The following is an 18,642-nucleotide window of genomic DNA, read 5'->3' as shown; positions in this document are numbered from 1 at the left end:
ATTTCTTTTTTCTCCACAGATAATTCACTAGGTTTTGCACATTCTTGTGTTCTTGTATCCAGTTTTTTGGCCAATTTGATTAAATGCTTCCATCCAGAGGATTACAGTACACTGCAGCCAATATAAACCCATCCAAAAAACATCCACATGAAATAAAAACACGGTCTACCCATAGTAAACGAGAAGCCCAAATAAAATATCCAAACACTTGTTTGCAATGGTTATTCTTTTCCCCTTCACTTTCAGTCATCCAATAGATTTAGATCCTTAAAAAAAACAATTGTAGGGTTCTCTTAAAGATACAAAACTAACATATGAAGCTCAAAATATTTTCACATTTTATTCTATGACATCTAATAGATCAGTAATGCCTCTTTAACGCTTTTACTTGTTTTATAAAAGGCAGTTGTTAAGTGTCTAAATGGGACTACATTAAACGTCATCACACAGAACCAGGTAAACTCATCTACTCATTAGTTGCTTTCAGTTTCATAGCATTTATAATTGTGCTCTTGCAATCTAGTCAAACTTAAACTTCTAGGGGAAACGTTTTTAGATAACGAATGATAGAGTTGTCAGAAGCGTAATGGTGGTGACGTTGAAATCATGTGACCGTGGTGTAGATTGTTTATAGCCTACATTCAGCTTTTTACTTTTGGTGATTTTATTTACGCTTCAAAACTCAAAAGTTTCATTCATTTGTGAAGATCATCATGAAAAACAAAACAATAATCTGCAATAATCCAAAAGTCTATGAAAAAATCCTATTGGGTTTCTGTCGAGGGAACCAAGGTCTTGCAAACTGTCTACTTCTATTCAATGGCAAATTTAAAACAGCATACAATATTTATATAATATGTAACAAAAACTCCAACTCCATTAACAATAACAGATTACACATTTTATTAGGATTAAGATGACAGTTACAAAGTTACCAAATGAAGACAATACACTGCAAAAGGAGCCTCATCATCTCTCAGAGCTTAAACACACTGAGGTCAGACGGTGTGAGTGTTACAACACAAGCGTTTAAGAAGTGGCACACTTAAATCTGCAGGGTCGAGTTAGTAGTGTTGTCTGAAACTAGGGATGCACCGATATAAAACATTTTGGCCGATACCGATAACCGATATTTTATTTTTATTTGAAAGCTGATAACCGATTTGTTGGCCGATAAATCCATATCCAAATTTATATATACTTTTTGAGAGCCTGATTATAAAAAAGATCATAATTTAAAGCCACATCCCAAACACTTCAACATAAGCAGCCTAGTTTGAACAGTGTAAATTTTAAAAATAGCTTAACTCTCCCATTACCAAATTTCATAAAAAGTCTTACAAATAAATAAAATAATGCATAAATAATGCAAACAAGTCATCTCAAGTCAAGTGTTTCTGAAGGATATAATGCATTATTTATCGCCTTTAAGATATCGGCCAAACTTTCTTATCGGGCCGATACCGATAACAGAAAATTGAGCATTTATCGGCTGATACCAATATGGAGGCTGAAATATCGTGCATCCCTATATGAAACATAACGTAGATAGCACTAGTGTAGTAGTTGACAGTGAGCTCATCACTAAACTGCTGTAGTCTCTGTGCTGTTCAACCAAAATGCTTTCGCATCAAGATAAATCCTCCTGCACCTTCCGCCAAGGACACCGACTGGAGAGTTTGTGCGCACATTATAGGACCGAGCATGGTGTTCAAGACCTTAAAAGCAGACATGGCTTCAATGTTTTGAAATATCCAAAATCTCCTGCATTAGATCAGGACTAAAGAAGGAGGTTAGAAATGTGACTCCCTAATATTCTAGCCCCTCACTCATGTATTTACTGAAATTCATTTTAAAATTGCATTTGCCTTTAAACTAATCCCAGGAGACGTGTTGAAATGCAGGGAGAGAATTCACTAATGCAAAGACAGACTCAGTGCACTCAAACTCCACCGGTAAACTTCAGTCAAGTAAACAAAGTGATGAAAGTTAGTGTGACATGAAAAGACGGTTAAGCGAACAAATGAAAAGTCCCTGAGAGATGTTGGGGACCCCTAACTCACACACATACGCACCATTCACTATATGACACCAAATGAAAGCTGTAATTCAATCAGCTTGGTGGTTTTGTTACAGTGTAGCATATACACACAAACACAGCTGGACTAAGCATAAGTATAATTTGTTGCTTTAATTCAAACGTCCTCGAACCTCATTGTCGTCACATTAAGAAATTATTTTATACTGAGACAACAACAAAAAATTACAAACCCAAATGGTTACATCAGTGTACATAAAACAACTTTTCAATGAAAAGTTACGCTCAAGAACACCGTGGGGCCATCTGCTTAACGTTTACACTAATTCACAGAGAACAAGAATGTGGACAATACCAAACTAATACTCTTAGGAGGGAGCACTACAAAAATGAAGATCTGTTTTTAGGGTCCAGGTTAGCAGATAGACTTAGACTTAGGAGCAGGACATGACCACACATATACTGCCTGCGTGCAGGAACACAGGTTCAGCGCTAATCACTGGGTTGAAAAGGGGGCCTGGGCACCAAATTAGCTGGGATTCAATGGGGACTGGGGGTCTGGAATGCATGTTGTGGAAGAATTAGAAAGGAGAAACGAGAGGGGGTTTACATCTCATAGCAAGTGAAATTCTGGATAAAAATATTTTTTATAGTTGCAGATAAACTATGCATTTTATTTTAAAGGGCACATTTGTTTTAATTCATGAGGTTTCGGATGTTCTTTTTGGGTTTCCTTGTGTTGATGTTTTTAGTGTGAACAGAGCCCAGTATAAAAAGTTGAGGAAGGGAGAGGAGAGTGAAACAATGAATAATCCTCTGTTAATTCTGCCCATTTATCCATCTGCGTCCCTCCCCTCTTCTCACAGGAGGGCTGCTGTTAGCAGCGGGTCTCATAGATGCCACTGCGACCGATGTAACGCACCCATTTGATGACATCGTGATCGCTGTAGTTGAGCTTCGGCTCGAAGACCTTCAGGTAACGCACTTTCAGTCCTGATGGAGCAAAAGGTACCTGGAAAACAAAAGAAAATGGATCCTTAGCTTCATTACACAGAGACTGCATTCCCAAACCAAGCACCTAAAGAAAATCTCAAAACAACCTAGTTTAATTATAATATTATAAGCATAATTGACATGCCACTTAATAGAACATTAAACATTTCCATCCAGCTTTAGAGACCATCCTGTGTGAAAGAGACTGGGAGTCTTCAGGGATTCAAGCTGACCTCAAAGTTCATGGAGATGGGTGGGCGAGCCCACTTCTTTTTGTCATTAGTTGGTAGCAGCTCAATCTCAGCGCTGATCTGAGATTCCTTCATACCAGCCATTCGCTTGATCCTACAAAAAAAAGAAAGAACAATATGAAAATAAAAACATGTCACCACTTACATTTTAACTCGCCCATTAAACACTTTAAATTCTCAGAAAGATTTTCATTTGCATGTTAAGTACCAATCCTTGGAATTTATAGCTTTAAATGAGTATATTTACTACAAATGTCTCCAAAAAACATTCTGATATTGAAATAATAATACTCAACTGAGTATTTGGACGGAGGGATGGATGGTGTATTTAAAGCAACAGAAAGATGAATGGACAGATGGATGGATGGAGGTATTTAATTATAAGGTTCTATCTGCATTCAGAGTAGTTTTGGGATATTGAGCTTCAAAGTTTTTGCATTCCATTCGACTGTGTAGATAGAACCTTATTGTTTTTTTAAATAAAAATCCCATATTGTATACAACATTAAAAAAAAATCTATCAATGTAAATAAGTTGTCACAGAACAACAATATGGGAATAACTCAATTTTGACAAATGTCAGATAGAACCTTATAATTCCAAGGGGATGGTATTTATGTCGATGGGTGGAGTATTTGGATGGATGGATGAAAGGATAAATTATTTGGATGGGTGGATGAATGGATAGCTGAATAGATAAAATAAAAACTATCCGTAGTTTCATACATCTGGTCCTTGAAATTACAAGTGTAAAACTCTGGCTTTTTCTATGACAGCGGAAGCATAAGTTAATATGACTTGAAGCAAGAACAAAGCAAATTTAGTTTTATTATAAAATCCTCACTCCTAAGTAAAAGAGTACAAATCTGAACAGTGGGATTGGAAACGGAACATTTTGAGGGAAATGTAAGAATGGCCAAAACAGATGTAACTGCAAATGAAGAAAATGAACTTGTACAGTAAAATCAAGCCGTACTTCCAAACAATGGCGTTCTCACTGGCTTTGTACTTGGCTTTCCCCTTCATACAGATGACCTGAACCCCACTGGTGTTGAGTGGAGTAGGAATGCGCACCTGTAGAGAAACACACAGGATTTCCAATGCAATATTTACCACTTTGAGAATAATGAATATTATTACTGCTGTCAGTCTCACCTCTATCTTCTGTGCCAGCAGGGAGGGCTTGAAGTTGGACTTGATCACCACCTTCACCTCCAGCTTGGTGCGGCCCACCTCTCGGACCAATGGGATGACACGGAAGGGGAGGATGATGTCTTTAGTGGTACGGTACCTGAGAAAGGGACACCGTCACTGTGCTGTGTGACACTCAAATGCACACACACACACACACACACACACGCTCTTCACTGACCTCATGAGCTCATAGTCTCCATCGGGGGGGATGAAGCTAATACTGCGCTCCGAGTCAAACTTGCTGAGACGGACACACTGATGGAACGTGCAGTCATCGATCGCAATGGACTGTTTCCCACTGCAGCAGGAGACACAGAGGAGAAAAACGATGAGGAAACTATGAAGCATGAGCAGAGAAACTAAACACACATCACTCATCAGGGGTGGGGAGCATGACAGTATACTGTGTGACGGCAGAAAACGGTCAACGGGTTTATATTCTGATATACAACACAGGACGCTTTCAGATTTCTACTGGTGGGAAGGGCTGTGTATGCATTTAAATATGCACGTAAAGGAGCATGTAGAGGAACATCATGACATCACAAATGGGGTAATTGCAAATCCTGGTGTTTCAGAAAACTCATTTTAAAATGTTTTGAGTCATTAAATTTTTTAGGTTTTTATTGTGGAATGATTTTCAGTTTCATATATATATATATATATATATATATATATATTTATTAGGGGTGTAACGATACGCGTATTCGTATTGAACCGTTAGGTACGAGGCTTTCGGTTTGGTACGCTTTACGCATTATGTACCGAACGGTTCGTTGGACTAATTAATTATATTTGAAAAAAAAGAAAGAAAAGAAAGTGAAATATAATGATATGCGTTAAACAAGGTAGCCCAATAACCCAAACGACGTAACAGGCAACACCCCTGACACCCCCGAAGAAGAAAAAAACACCAACTTATATGTTTATGTTAGGCTACAGCTTCCCAGGCGCTCGCTCACTCAGTAGTATGCGCTGAGTGAGCGAGCAGTTCATGCACGGTACGTGGTGGCCAGTGCGTTTAACAGACCAGAAATAGAAGATCCTCCAATAACCAACAGGTCTGGTGTTTGGGTGCACTTTGGATTCCCTTTAAGCTATAATGGTGATGGCAAGAGAGTGGTGGATAAAAAAAAACAACGGTATGTCGCATCTGCTACATGACAATAGGGTACACCAGCGGGAATACAAAATTAAAAAAAAAAAAATTAAACAAAAATAAAAAATTAAAAACACCAGCGGGAATGATAGAATGATAGAATGAATGGTAAATAGTAAGGTCTCATATCCCTGTAAGCTATAGATCCTATAGCTTACAGGGAATCCAAAGTGCACACAAACACCAGACCTATACATATACATATACAACTATGATCAGCTGTTCCTTCATCTTGGCTGAGCTTTCAACGTTGTTATGGGAAAGGATGAAGCTGATTGGTTAGTTCTTGTCACATGACCCGCGGTGCGCTTGCAGCATTCTGAAAAGTTGAGATGTTTTTAATTTTTGCTGTATCTAAAAGGTACTGAACCGAACCGTGACATCAGTGTGTGTGTATATATATATATATATATATATTTTTTTTTTTTTTATGTAAAATTAAATAAACCACATTAGTTTGGCCTTATGAGTCATTAAATGGCATTTAGTAAATTAGTAACAAGCATAAACAATGTATCTCCATCATGTTCTATGGTTTACTCACCACAGTGGCTCTCACATTTCCATTTGAGTGTCATCCAACTCACCTTTTGCCCGAGTCATCAGTCGTGCCACCTTTGCCCTGCTTGTCGATGACAATCTTGTCGTTCATGCCGAACTTGCACTCTGGCATTCCGCTCAGGTAGCTCTTCATCACCACACGCCCTGAGACATGTGCACTCAACACCTGACCTGCACGCACAAAACATCACTATGTGCAGCTTCATCACAAAGTAATGAATGATGGTCAAATTAACCATGTGGTACAGTAACTCTCACCCTGCGGTGACATCAGCAAGTTCACACTTTCCAGTACATCCAGGAAGAGTTCGTTGCGGCGATATTTGATTCCCTCCCGTCTCCAGCCGATCTGTCCGGTGACCTGACTGGTAATCTGAGACTGCTCCTCTTTCGTCTGAGAAAAACACCAAGTGTAGAGTGTGAGAGAAATATGAGCACCGCCAAACAACAAGCCAGATATTTGATATTGCAAGAAGTCATGTAAAGCTTTGTGAACACAACTTGGAAAATATAAAAGTGGGGTATAGATTGTTTCAGGGATGATGTATTTGTAGGCCGAATCCCAGGAACGAGTTAGCATTTTAGCACAAAAAAATCGAGTGGAGATCGTTTATATTCATAAATGTGTTCATTTGTGAAGATTATCATGATGAACAAAACATGAAAGTACCATAAGCCTTTGTTGGTCACAAGCTTAATTTCTGGCATAATCCAAAAGTCAATGGGAAATTTCTCTTTGGTTTCGGTTGATGGATAGCTTCGGATTGGCCTACAAAAACACGTCATCACTGCAGTGCTCTATAAGTGTACAAATGTGCTTACATGATGCTGGAAGCAGTGGGTTACAGGTCATCAGGCACGTGGTGAGCAGTGATGTGAAGATAACAGAGACATTAACACACAGTTCAGTTTCCACATACTTCAACAAATTCAGATTTCAACACTTCTGTTAAAGCTATATTAACTGTCCGTTTTCATAAAGCCTTTACATATTAGAAAACCTAATGGACCAGATGCTGGTGTTTCGAGCAGAACGCACCTGGCTCTTGATACCCTGTTGAGTAATGAAGGTCTTCAAGGCTCCGGTCTCAGAGTTCTGGGGGTACCCAAAATCCAGGATCTCTACAGTAAGGGCAAAGAGAAAAACTTTGACAGTGCTGAACTAATACAGCAGTAAACAGCAGCTCTACAGAATCCATGAAGTCAAAATTGTAGTTTTGGTTTTGAACTTTTGGTTCATGTCGATCACTGGTCATCTAATATCCTGGTGTACTCCTAAAAATGTTGTCAAAAATATAATCGGATTTAAATGAAATGCAATTGTTTTAATTTAAATTAAACGTTGTTCAAGTAAAGTTTTTTAATGATATTACACTAACGCTTATGTTTTATATAGCTTCCCAACTATCATATGGCTACATAAATAAAAAGTCTTTGTGCATTCTTTTAAGTTTTTATAGGTTTGCTACAGGGAAGGGAACTACAGCTTAAAAAAGAAAAAAAATCGTCAACAAAGAAAATTGTGCTCATCAATCTGTCATGAAGTTTTAGAAGTCAGCATCACAAGGGATTCTAAGTTTCATTATTATGTTCAGTCCTGACCGTTCTGTAGAGCTGCTTTACAGCTGAAAGTGAATTTGTTTCATAACTGATTAACTGTGAAACACTGAGTGCTGTTTTCCTGTTTATTACTGTGAAGCTGCTTTGAAACAATCTGTATTGTATGAAGTGCTGTTCAAATAAATATGACTTCACTTGTAAATCAACAGCATCCATCTCAGAGAGCAGAGGAGATGTCTGTCTGTCTGTCTGTCTGTGCAGTATTTTCTTTAGGTTTTGATTTTCTCATCGCCATTACATAAAAATCAAAACCTAAAAAAACAACAGCACAACAGTTGTGGGAGACTTCATGGCTGGAACTGGAGGGAAAAGAGAACTCAACTGCAATATAATCAATGTTATGGCCAAGCAACATTTAGGCGGATATCTTTTTACTTTCGTAATCATTTAAAGATAATTCAGGAAAGTATCGCATCAGGAAAGTCATCGTACCATCTAGAAGCTCGTAGATCAACACAAAGTTGTTCTTGATGTTCTCCTCGCTGATCTTGCCGAAATAGGCCGCCATGACGTCACACATCTTATAGAGGAACTCAAACACCATGGCAGCGTTGACATTCTGCTTGGTAACGGCAGCCAGCCAGATGTTGGAGCGCTTGACGTGGAAGAAGCTGGTGCGGGCGATGTTAGTGACGGGTGAGCGCACCTGCTGGCGAGCGTGGATCACGTTCACACGGAACGCATCCACTGCATTCCTCCTGCAGAGACACCATCAAGATCTAAATCATCAATAGATTAATTCACTGAAAAAAGTTAGTTGCAGCCTTATTCTAATTCAGGTTGGAATCCTGCTAAATCATTAAATAGTTCTGGGGTCCGTTCTTCGATATCATTGCGCTAATCTGGATCTGGCTAATCTGGTTCTTCGAACACACCGGTTGTCGATGATTAGTATGGCTGGAATTAGTTATCTGAGATAATTGGGGGTTCATGGTTTGGTTTAAAAGGGGCCATGCATCGATACTCGAAACCATGATCAGCAGTGCAGCGATTAGCTGGGGGCAAAACAGCAATGTGATGATGTCATATAATTAAAAAGACACCTGACGAAAAACTTGACTTTTATAAGAAAACAGCCAAGAGAACAAAACTATAATAGATAAATAATTTTTTTTTTTTTTTTACATGATTCCCAATTATTTATATTCATGAATTCTAATATTTGTACTGGCTTTACATTTTTATTTTAATGTAGTAATTAGCAATTCATATTTCAAATAAAATTTTATATTTGAACAGATCTGTAACATGACAGCATCAATTAAAGTTTCTTAAGGGCAAAGATCATGTTATCTGCATCTCCTGCGCTCCATCAAGCCACTCCCATAATATCCATCATCATCACTCAAATTAATGCACGAATCTACATTATCTGTCTGGAAGACTCGAATTAATCCTATTATGACGTAATTATTTTATGACGAATAAATCTTTCAGTGAGTAAAACTGGCTGTGTCTAGGGCATTAAAGACTACACAACATTATTATATTATCTTTAAATTAATTTTGTAATAATTATTATTTTAAATTATTGTCCCTGTATCAGTAGGATCCTCTACTTATAAAGTAGAGGTGGAAATGGGCTGACTTTAAGTATCAATTCTGATTAAAAAGATGCGATCTAATCCTGTTTACATGAAATAAACCCTCCCGAGCAGGTTTAAGCTTACGGACCTGTTGCTATGAAAGCAACTCCAAAATGAGCAGCGCAGAACCAACCAATCCAAGATAATGCTAAATCATCAACAATCAAATCCAGCTAACTGAGTCAGCGACGTACGAAGAACGGGACTCTGGTGTCAAAAACTTACAGCTAGAGCAAACAACACCTCAACTGAATTGAAACCTCACTGTTCAACTGTTCAACCTCAATCACACTCTACATGGAAAGCAACGTGTAATATCCTAATGAGAGTGCAGAAGAGATGTGACTTTTACAGTAGATTTCAATAGTTCTGCATTATCATACTGCTAGAACAACAGCATGATACTCTAAAAGCAAAAGCATACTTTGCGTTTTACGCATACACATAGGTCCAAGTACAGTGCCTATTAGGGCTGCACGATGTGTTGTTTAAGCATCGATATCGCGATGTACGAATCCACGATAGTCACATCGCAGGATGTGCGATGTAGGCTGTCATAGTTGACCCGTTATTCATTAACTGTACAGGCCAGCTGCTCCCCGGCCCTTGACGAATGTGATTCGCGGATTAATTGCACAGCACTTTACATTTTTTTTTAGTCCTGTCAGTTTAACAGGGCAGAGAGAGAGAGAGCGCGAGAGAGAGAGAGAGATCCGTGGCCGCACGCTCACCGTTTTCAAACAAAACGAGCACTGTCTTGCTCTCTCTCCCTCGCGCATATTAATCAATTGACACGATGGTGTCGATGTTTAAATCATTTAAAATGTGAATGTATGTTTGCGCACCCCATTTTTGTAAGGAAAAATTTGATTAGATTTCATATCACAGAAAAATAAAATATCACAATGTCATTTTTTCCCAATATCGTGCAGCCCTAGTGCCTATGTTGCAAATTTGGTGAACCAAATTAGTACAGGTGTACTATATGCACACCATACGATTTTAGTAAGCATGCTCATTTTGTACGCACCAGTCGGAGACTGTAACAACAGCTGATGGCCGCAGTGACAAGTGCTTGTGTGAAGGGGTTAAGAGAGAGCCACAACCTTAGTTTAAAAGAGTTCAAATACAATTTTGGTGTAAAACTGCTGCAGAAAAATACAGCAGATGCTGGTCAAAGATTTCTGGAGCACAGCTTTCTGGAGCACATGTGTGGACCGCCTGTGTTCGCGCACACTATCAAATGGAGTATACTTTGAAAGGCGACGTGTTCGACTGTATGTATACACATACAAAACGAAGTCAACTTTGGGCTAAATACATATCACATCCATCCAAAAACTGCATAAAAGAAAAAGTCAAATTTCTCAAAAGTCTAATTTTTTATTTACATTTTCTAATTACATTTCTGTGTCAGCCAAGCATCTACCACTGAGATGATTGGGAATGCTAATGGAAAGCTCCCTTCAGGAATTATTTGCGTTCTTACTGAAGGATGTGGGGATGGTCATTTAGGTTAATTTTCCTGACCAGCAACCTCCGATCGTTATCTGAACATTAACCATTAATTAATAAAATTAGAATAATAAATTAGTATTAAAAAAAAAAAAATTCACCTGTTTGTTTTAACATGCAAACAACAACATACAAAACCTGGACTCAAACACCCTCAAATTGGCATAGTCTTTTTTTTTCTGACAGACATAAAAAATAAATAGCAAATTTATCTCAGTGTACAATATGTCTAGGTTTTTTTTTTTCCGTTGATTATAAGGGTGCACTCTTTGTGCACTTTTTAGGCTATAATCCATTCAGAATTTGAATACATTCACTTATGGATTCACTCTCTGATAATCATTTATCCAATATCACATCAGTTAACTAAGTGAAGGTGAAGCAGGTGCACACCTGTAGACATGCTGCTTAATAAGACCTATAACATGCAATCAAAAAATAGATCACAGGGTTTGTAATCAAGCTTATGTTTTGTTTATCACTGGGTTTATAAATCATCATCGATTCATTTCAACGGTCTGTTTTTAAGCTGCATACATGGTTTCAAGCCCTCTCTTCTTCTTCTTCCCAGATTTCCCTTTCCTCCAGGCAAACTCGTCATGCTCACGCACTGCCACTCCATCTAACGATCTCTCTTTCTCATAAAGCCCTGCATGCTATATGAACACACACACACAAACACACACTGTGACAGTATGAGCTGAACACACACACGACAGTACGAGCTGGCAGCGATGTACAGACCCACTGTATCCATAGAAACCCTTCTCGGAACACACCATATCTGTGGTTTTAAAGGATGCCAGGATCTTCCAGAAAGAACTTGCACACAATCAGAAGCCTAAAATTCATTCTAAAATTCTAACAGTGATCTAGAATTCAGCCCTTTTCTATTTCTAACAGTGAAAGTAGGGCTGAAGGTGGAGATGGAGCATTTGACTGCTGTTATTCCCACAAAGGCCAATGAAACAAACAGATCTGACATCCGACGGGGTGATTATTGAAGGAAAAGAAATGCGGATAAGGCAGCACATCAACACATCAGATCATGAGCATGAACATGAACGACACATTCCCTTGATGTCACAACCTAGAGCTACCTCCTGTTCGGAGTAATCAAAGCCCATCTTCTCCACACCTGAAACACAACGTTACGATGACTTACCCGATGTCATCCCGGTAGACACGCGAGATCAGCACCTCGCCCTTGTGGTTGTAGATGAAGAGTCCTCCGATCATGGTGCAGTTCTTCTCAGTGTCCACGGGCCATGCTAGAAAACTGAAAAAAGAGGCGGAGCCAAGCTGTCAGTCACTGGACAGAGAACGCATTAAAAAATAAAGGACACAGATTGTAGATTGTACACATGCACCATGATAATATTTGTTCCGGTTGAATCTCCTAATTGTATTTTTTTTTTATTTGCTGTCTTACATTCAACTGCTTTGACTTTTGATTGTTTTCAGTTTTGTTAAAAATTAACACACACACAAAAAAAACATCTCTGCTTCTGAGGCTTAACAAGAGATTAAAATGCACAACCACAACCTGCTCATGTTATCCTCTCTCAGAAAAGACCTAAAAATACACCTAACATAAATCACGGCAAAAAAATCAATTAAAAATCAATAAGACGAAACAAAACATGCGATCATACACACAATGAGCAGACTGTGTGTGTTCTCTCATCAGGCTGTGGTTCATCTGCCTATTTGCGGTGAAATCTTCACTGATTTTTAAAAGTAAATGTGAGAAAAAATTATTAAAATATAACTCATCAAATATGATAAATTAAGCTTTTGTAACATATGCAAACGTTCATATTTTGTCTAAAGGTTGAATAGTGTTCCAAATAATTTTTTTTCCGATAATTTCATGTCAGATTTTACATTCCCAGAGACTGACACACACACACACACACACACACACACACACACACACACACACACACACACACACACACCTCTGGCTAACAGGAACTAAATCTGAACCTAATGTGGGTGCAATCTCTTCAATGAATTATAAGTGAAGTTATTATAACTATATAGCTAGACTACATAGCCTGTGTAGGATTACAACCCTCTCAACAATAAAACCTGTCACATTCGTTCCTGTGCCTCCGAGTATATCTGAATACTCATAAGAACATCACATTTTGATGATGATGTCATTTCTCAGCTCTACAGCATCATGGCTGCTCATGGTAAAATAGAAGAGTTCACATGGCAATTATGTCCGGGATTTTATAAGGTTTCTATTACGTCCAATATTGATTTTTAATCATTATGTGATTTTTCGTGATTCTCAGCAACATATTTTATGCCTGCCCACCGAGACTATCTCGCCTCAAACTAATATATATATATATATATATATATATATATATATATATATATATATATATATATAAACATGCTGTTTGCTTTCTATATCATAGCATCAATAAAACATATTGTATAATTTAATTTAAATATCTGCCCGAGATAGTTAACAGTAAAGGTATGTGGCGATAACAGCGGCTATTTCCCTTAAAACGCAGAGACATCACGATTTAAAACGCATTACATTATGTTTTCTTTAACTATTGTTTCCCAAATACTCAAATACTCCCTGTTATTGATTTAACACATTCCCATCAGTGAATCAACGTATAACACCCGCGTCCGGCTGGTTAGCTGGTTAAGCTAACTACCTTTAACTAGCCCCGCGCGGCGGATTCCCGCCCTCACCTCTGTGTGTCAGTCACTCGGTGTCCTCCGGACGGGTCCGGCTCAGCAGAGACAGCTATGTCCGCTTCTGACCGAGGCTCCGTGTAATCGATAGTATTCGGTGTTTTAGGCTGCGGTCACCGTTCAATCATGAATCCAAGATGTCGCCGCTGCTCACTCCCTCTGCAGCCGTCACTGGACACGCGCACACGCGCACGCGCGCACACATGTCGGGTTCACGATGCTACACAATGTCCGACACTGTTCATTTTTGTTTTTAAGCTTTGCCAACCTCCACAGAAGAAAATAAGATAATTTACACATAGTTGTGAGACGTAGTAGCAGGTAAGAAACAAAACGATACAGTCACACATTGGTTGGAGCATAAGAAGAAAAAATATTTTTGATATTTAGAAAAATAGAAAATAAAAAGAAAAAATTTTTTCATTCAACCAATCTTTTTTTTCAGGCTATTTTTAAGCAAACTTCTACAAAGATGATTCTCAGCTATGTTATGAAAGATATATAACATAATTATTCGATGTACTATTTTACTTTATTCAATGTGTGCATAAAATGTTCATAAATTGCTATTCCCATTCTATAAAATGTATCTATACACTGCATTTGATTTGCATAATAATGTGTTCTTGGGGCAAACCTTAATGAAAAAAAGAAGTGCAATAATGGGAGTTATAGCTTGGCAACAGTTTTATAAGAATATCTATATTTAAAAGAAATATTAATCTATAATTTCTTTCCTTATTGACTTGTGTTTCCCAAAAACACCTGATTAATTTGATGTTTGTCCTGGGAGTCCTCTACAGAAGACATGAATGAAAATTATGCCGTTTCGTAACAAAAAGTAATATTTCGATTTGAAACCCCATAACATAACAGTGGTTTATTTTAACATTTGATGTAACATTTTTTAAAATTAGTAAAATTTAAATGATAATTTAAAACACCATTATATTTCCTGTGCTAATCAATATCAGTCATATCTAAAGATCAAGGAGAGGGAGTGTTTATGATCAAACCTCCAAACATCTGATATTTTTTAAAAGCCCTAATGTGCTCAGGAGCCTACAGGACATCCAGAAACACTGTGGCATGTGTCTCAGAGAAATTCACTAAAATTTCCTGTCCTCTATATACAGAGGACAAAAGCCTATGCCTGGGTCCAAGTATACGTGTTTAAGTAAAGAATAAATGCCTTTGTAGAAAATAAATTGTGCACACTTGTTTTGAATGTGCGTAAATCTTAAAGGTATATCACAAAAAAAAGAAAAAAAAAAAAATGGTCCGTGCAAATAATCTTATATTAAATGCCACTTAAGTATACTTAGAGTACAAGTCTTAACACTTAAAGGGTTAGTTCACCGAAAAATCAAAATTATTTCTGTGTTCATCTTCAGTTCTCTCTTCACAGCAGTTCAGTCAGCGTACTGTTTGAGTGCATTCATTACTCCGGGATATTGGTTTGTTTGAACTCAGAGGGAGTGTCAGCCACATTAAAAAAGTTAACAGCTTAAGTCATTTGTGGATGAATGCTTATTGGAGACGAGAACCGTTCCAAACGATTCAGTTCGATTTGGTGAACTGGTTCAAGAAGATCCGGTTACATCCAATGATTCGTTCATGAACCGGATATCCAGACTGCTCTGATTTGAACTCTCTCTCACAAGAGACACGGAAGAGAAGACAATGCTGAATAAAGTCGTTGTTTTTGCTATTTTTGTACCAAAATGTATTTTCAATGCTTCAAAATATTCTAACTGACCCTCTGATGTCACATGGACTACTTTGATGATGTTTTTCTTACCTTTCTGGACATGGACAGTATACCGTACACACAGCTTCAATGGAGGGACTGAGAGCTCTCGGACTAAATCTAAAATATCTTAAACTGTGTTCGGAAGATATACGGGTTTGGAACGACATGAGAGTGAGTTATTAATGACATAATTTTCATTTTCAATGAACTTACCCTTAAAGTAGCTTCTAAAAAAGTGCATTTTAATAATGTCAAATTAAAAGCTTCACATTTTAAATCACGGTTTTAATAATCTTTTATTTATGAAGTGGGCCTATACTTGATATTAAAAAACATGTAGTAGTTGACTATAATTTTAACTGTAGTTTGTTACCCAATATTACATTTTTTACTTTAAATTAATTATATTTTAAATACACCCAATTCCAATGTAGAAATACATTTTAAACATAAAGATGTACTTAAGTGCTTCAGATTAGCACTGTACAATTCAACTAATTGCATGAATATACTTTCATACTACAATATATTATCATGTAATTGTAGATAACATGCAATTAAGTGTCCAAAAACTTTACATTCAGTTTGCATGTTTATTATTTTAAAGTATATTATTTATTTCCATAATAACTTATATTTTTAAAATATGCATACAACTTAATTGTATTAGTTGTAAACATGCATGAAATGTTCTTGTCATCGTAAAGTGTCACACACCATCACACACATATAGCTCAAACAAACACATCATTTTATTATTGATTTTTATATTTTTTTATTGTGCTAAAATGTAAAAGGGGCTGTTTGCTGAAAACGTATTCTTCAGTCGTAAGGTTTGAGGGAATTAGGAGGACTTCATTATGTTTTGTTATGTCTTCATGATGCAGAAGAATAAAAGTGATTTTCTTTTCACACACGCACAAAAAAAAGAAAAGATTCACACTCAGTGTTTAGGCAATAAACTATATTATAAATAAAACAATTTGTTTTTTGTTGTCATAAAACAGTGTACAGCGAGTATTGAATTGAACTATTCAATACTATCTGTTTCCAATAATAAAAAATGTCATAAATGCACCTGGTGAAGAAAAAAAGTAAGGTTTACAGAGAAACAATGAAGCACAGTGCTGATAGTTAATGATGACAGACATTAAGATATAAGTACTGTGTTGTTTGAGGAAGAGTGAGAGAGTCTCCATCATATAATAATAATAATAATAATAATAATAGTGCATCATAGGACTGATGATAACATTGAAACATTAAAGATCTATTTCAAACTTCATCACTGTTGCAGGTTCAGAACATGTAATACAGGTGCACTGTTATAAAATAATAACAGTACTGGAATGAATTTCTCCCAATTAAGCTCTAAATTTGACTTGATTGATTTCCTTTATAAATGTCCCTGGTCTAAATGTGCACGATTTATCAGTTCAGGTTATTAAAACAACAAAACAGATGAAAAACATCATGCATTATGTTTAAGGAATTGATTTTAACCCAAAGAGTGAGGCAGACCTGTCTGTAAACATAAAAACTCTCTCTTTTTCTCTCTCACTCTCCACAATTCTTAGCAGAAAATGAGAGTCATAAATATAAAATAATTGCCAAAGATTCTCTCTTTTGATAGCGTTTGACTTTTTTTTAAAAATGATTTGTTCATTCTTAAAAAGCAAAATGTGATTTAGAAGTAAAAGATATCCTGACTTTCTCCTCATGTCATGCTTCCGCTTAATTTAGTTCATCTTTGATTTAAGAACAGATCTTAAGGTCAAAATATAAAAAAATGCAGGTAAAGTACATAAAAGAGTGCACAAAACCAGCAAGCGTTCACCTTCATCACTGCATCGTACAGAGTCTCCTTAAATCAGAGACCTCGGGTCTCTGAAGGCATGATGGGATACGTGATCTGTCTTCTTCACTGAAGAAAGTGCAAGCCACAGGACACAGGAGGGACACTCAGCCACTAAAATGTCAATCTATCTATTTCTCATCTTCCTCCCCATCTTTCTTTCTTGATTTCACAGTGCCTTCAGCACGTGGGTCGACCCTCGGGGTCACATGAAGCTCATCACATGACGTTGACGAAGAACTCACTGGGGTTCCCCATAGCCATGCGGAAAGATTGGCGCGAGGCTGTGAGTTCGGGCGGCACCGAGGCCAGGTCTCGGTCTGGAGGAGAGCCCGGCGCTGCTGTGGAGGGTGTCTGTGTCTGTGTGTGTGTCTGTGGAGGGAGGCCGGGTGCTGCACACACCAGGCTCTGGACGCTGTGGATGGTGTGTGAGCTACACACACTGTGTTCACTAGGGGGCGCTGGGGAGCGCTCGCTGGGAGCCTTCTCTCTTTTCTCCGACTCGCTGCCGCTGCCCGATCGGCCTCCAGACTCTTGGGTTCCAGCCGCGGCGTTTGCATCGGTTTTGCTGCCGCTTCGATTCGAGCCACTGCTCCGACTGCCTGCGAGCGAAATGAAAGAAAGCAAAAGTGAGACTTCCTGTTCAAGTCTAACTCTTTGATAACTTTTCCAGGTATTCACCTTATATGAAAAGTGTTCTTGTCCTTAAAAAGACTATATCAGCTACAAGTCAAAACTAATAGTTAAGTCTATTGTGTATACTGCTTGTTAAAAACTTAATAGAACTTACAGCTTGTCAGTGTTGGGTGGAAACCTTGTTTGTTCAAAAACACTACTTTTCAGGAAATGAGAAAATAAAAACACTGTATATTTTTTTAATAATTAAACACTGTGTTGTCAAAGATGATATCATGGCTTTATATATGTGACCAGTCTTAAGTCGCTGGAGTCTATTTTTAGCAATAGCCAAAAAAAAAAAACACTGTATGGGTCGAAATTATCGATTTTTCTTTTATGACAAAAATCATTAGGATATTAAGATCATGTTCCATGAAGATATTTTGTAAATTTCCTACCGTAAATATATCAAAACTTTATTTTTTTATTAGTAATATGCATTGGTGATATTACTAGAAAGGTGATTTTCTCAATATTTAGATTTTTCTGCACTGTCGGATTCCAGATTTTCATATAGTTGTATCTCGGCACAATATTGTCCGATCCTTGCATATTCCATTATGTTATAAAGATTTGACCAAAATCGAGCTTAAGTGGAGTTACAAGGTTTTTAATCAGTGAATGTTGGACATCTGTGTTTTGTCCGTTATTATATTATTAATCAAATAACGTTTTCATCAACATTTACAAGTTATTAATTTAGCGGAGC

General features: G+C 37.4%; 2 protein-coding genes across 2 annotated transcripts in view; both read right to left on the bottom strand.

The window, feature by feature from the left end:
• Positions 1–879: 879 nt before the first annotated feature.
• On the bottom strand, positions 880–13,843 carry LOC113061723 (AP-2 complex subunit mu-B-like). The gene is made up of 12 exons (XM_026231107.1): positions 13,645–13,843; positions 12,083–12,196; positions 8,249–8,514; positions 7,236–7,318; positions 7,019–7,024; positions 6,455–6,590; positions 6,223–6,367; positions 4,655–4,774; positions 4,438–4,573; positions 4,259–4,356; positions 3,265–3,376; positions 880–3,050 (listed from the first exon to the last, which is right to left on the bottom strand). Exons 2-12 carry the CDS (start codon positions 12,154–12,156, stop codon positions 2,916–2,918), a joined length of 1,311 nt encoding a protein of 436 aa, XP_026086892.1. The 5' UTR covers positions 12,157–12,196; positions 13,645–13,843; the 3' UTR covers positions 880–2,915.
• Positions 13,844–16,105: 2,262 nt separating this feature from the next.
• The window catches only part of LOC113061722 (segment polarity protein dishevelled homolog DVL-3-like), a 40,627-nt gene continuing 38,090 nt past the window's right edge, over positions 16,106–18,642 (bottom strand). The window contains exon 15 of the mRNA XM_026231106.1: positions 16,106–17,857. Coding sequence (XP_026086891.1) covers positions 17,475–17,857 — 383 coding nt within the window. The 3' untranslated portion in view covers positions 16,106–17,474. The remainder of the gene's footprint in view (positions 17,858–18,642) is intronic.

Source organism: Carassius auratus, chromosome 43, assembly GCF_003368295.1.
Source record: "Carassius auratus strain Wakin chromosome 43, ASM336829v1, whole genome shotgun sequence".
Taxonomy (NCBI): Eukaryota; Metazoa; Chordata; class Actinopteri; order Cypriniformes; family Cyprinidae; genus Carassius; species Carassius auratus.
Note: the sequence above shows the minus strand (reverse complement) of the source record. Positions and strands in the feature narration are given on the sequence as shown.

What these genes read in the sequence shown, in the direction of transcription:
- LOC113061723 (XM_026231107.1), bottom strand. Translation starts at nt 12,156, where the DNA reads ATGATCGGAGGACTCTTCATCTACAACCACAAGGGCGAGGTGCTGATC. An exon ending in GGAGACTATGAGCTCATGAG is followed by an intron (nt 4,574 to 4,654) that starts GTCAGTGAAGAG and finishes TCCCTTTCTCAG; the next exon opens with GTACCGTACCACTAAAGACA. An exon ending in GAGAACGCCATTGTTTGGAA is followed by an intron (nt 3,377 to 4,258) that starts GTACGGCTTGAT and finishes TTTTTTTTGTAG; the next exon opens with GATCAAGCGAATGGCTGGTA.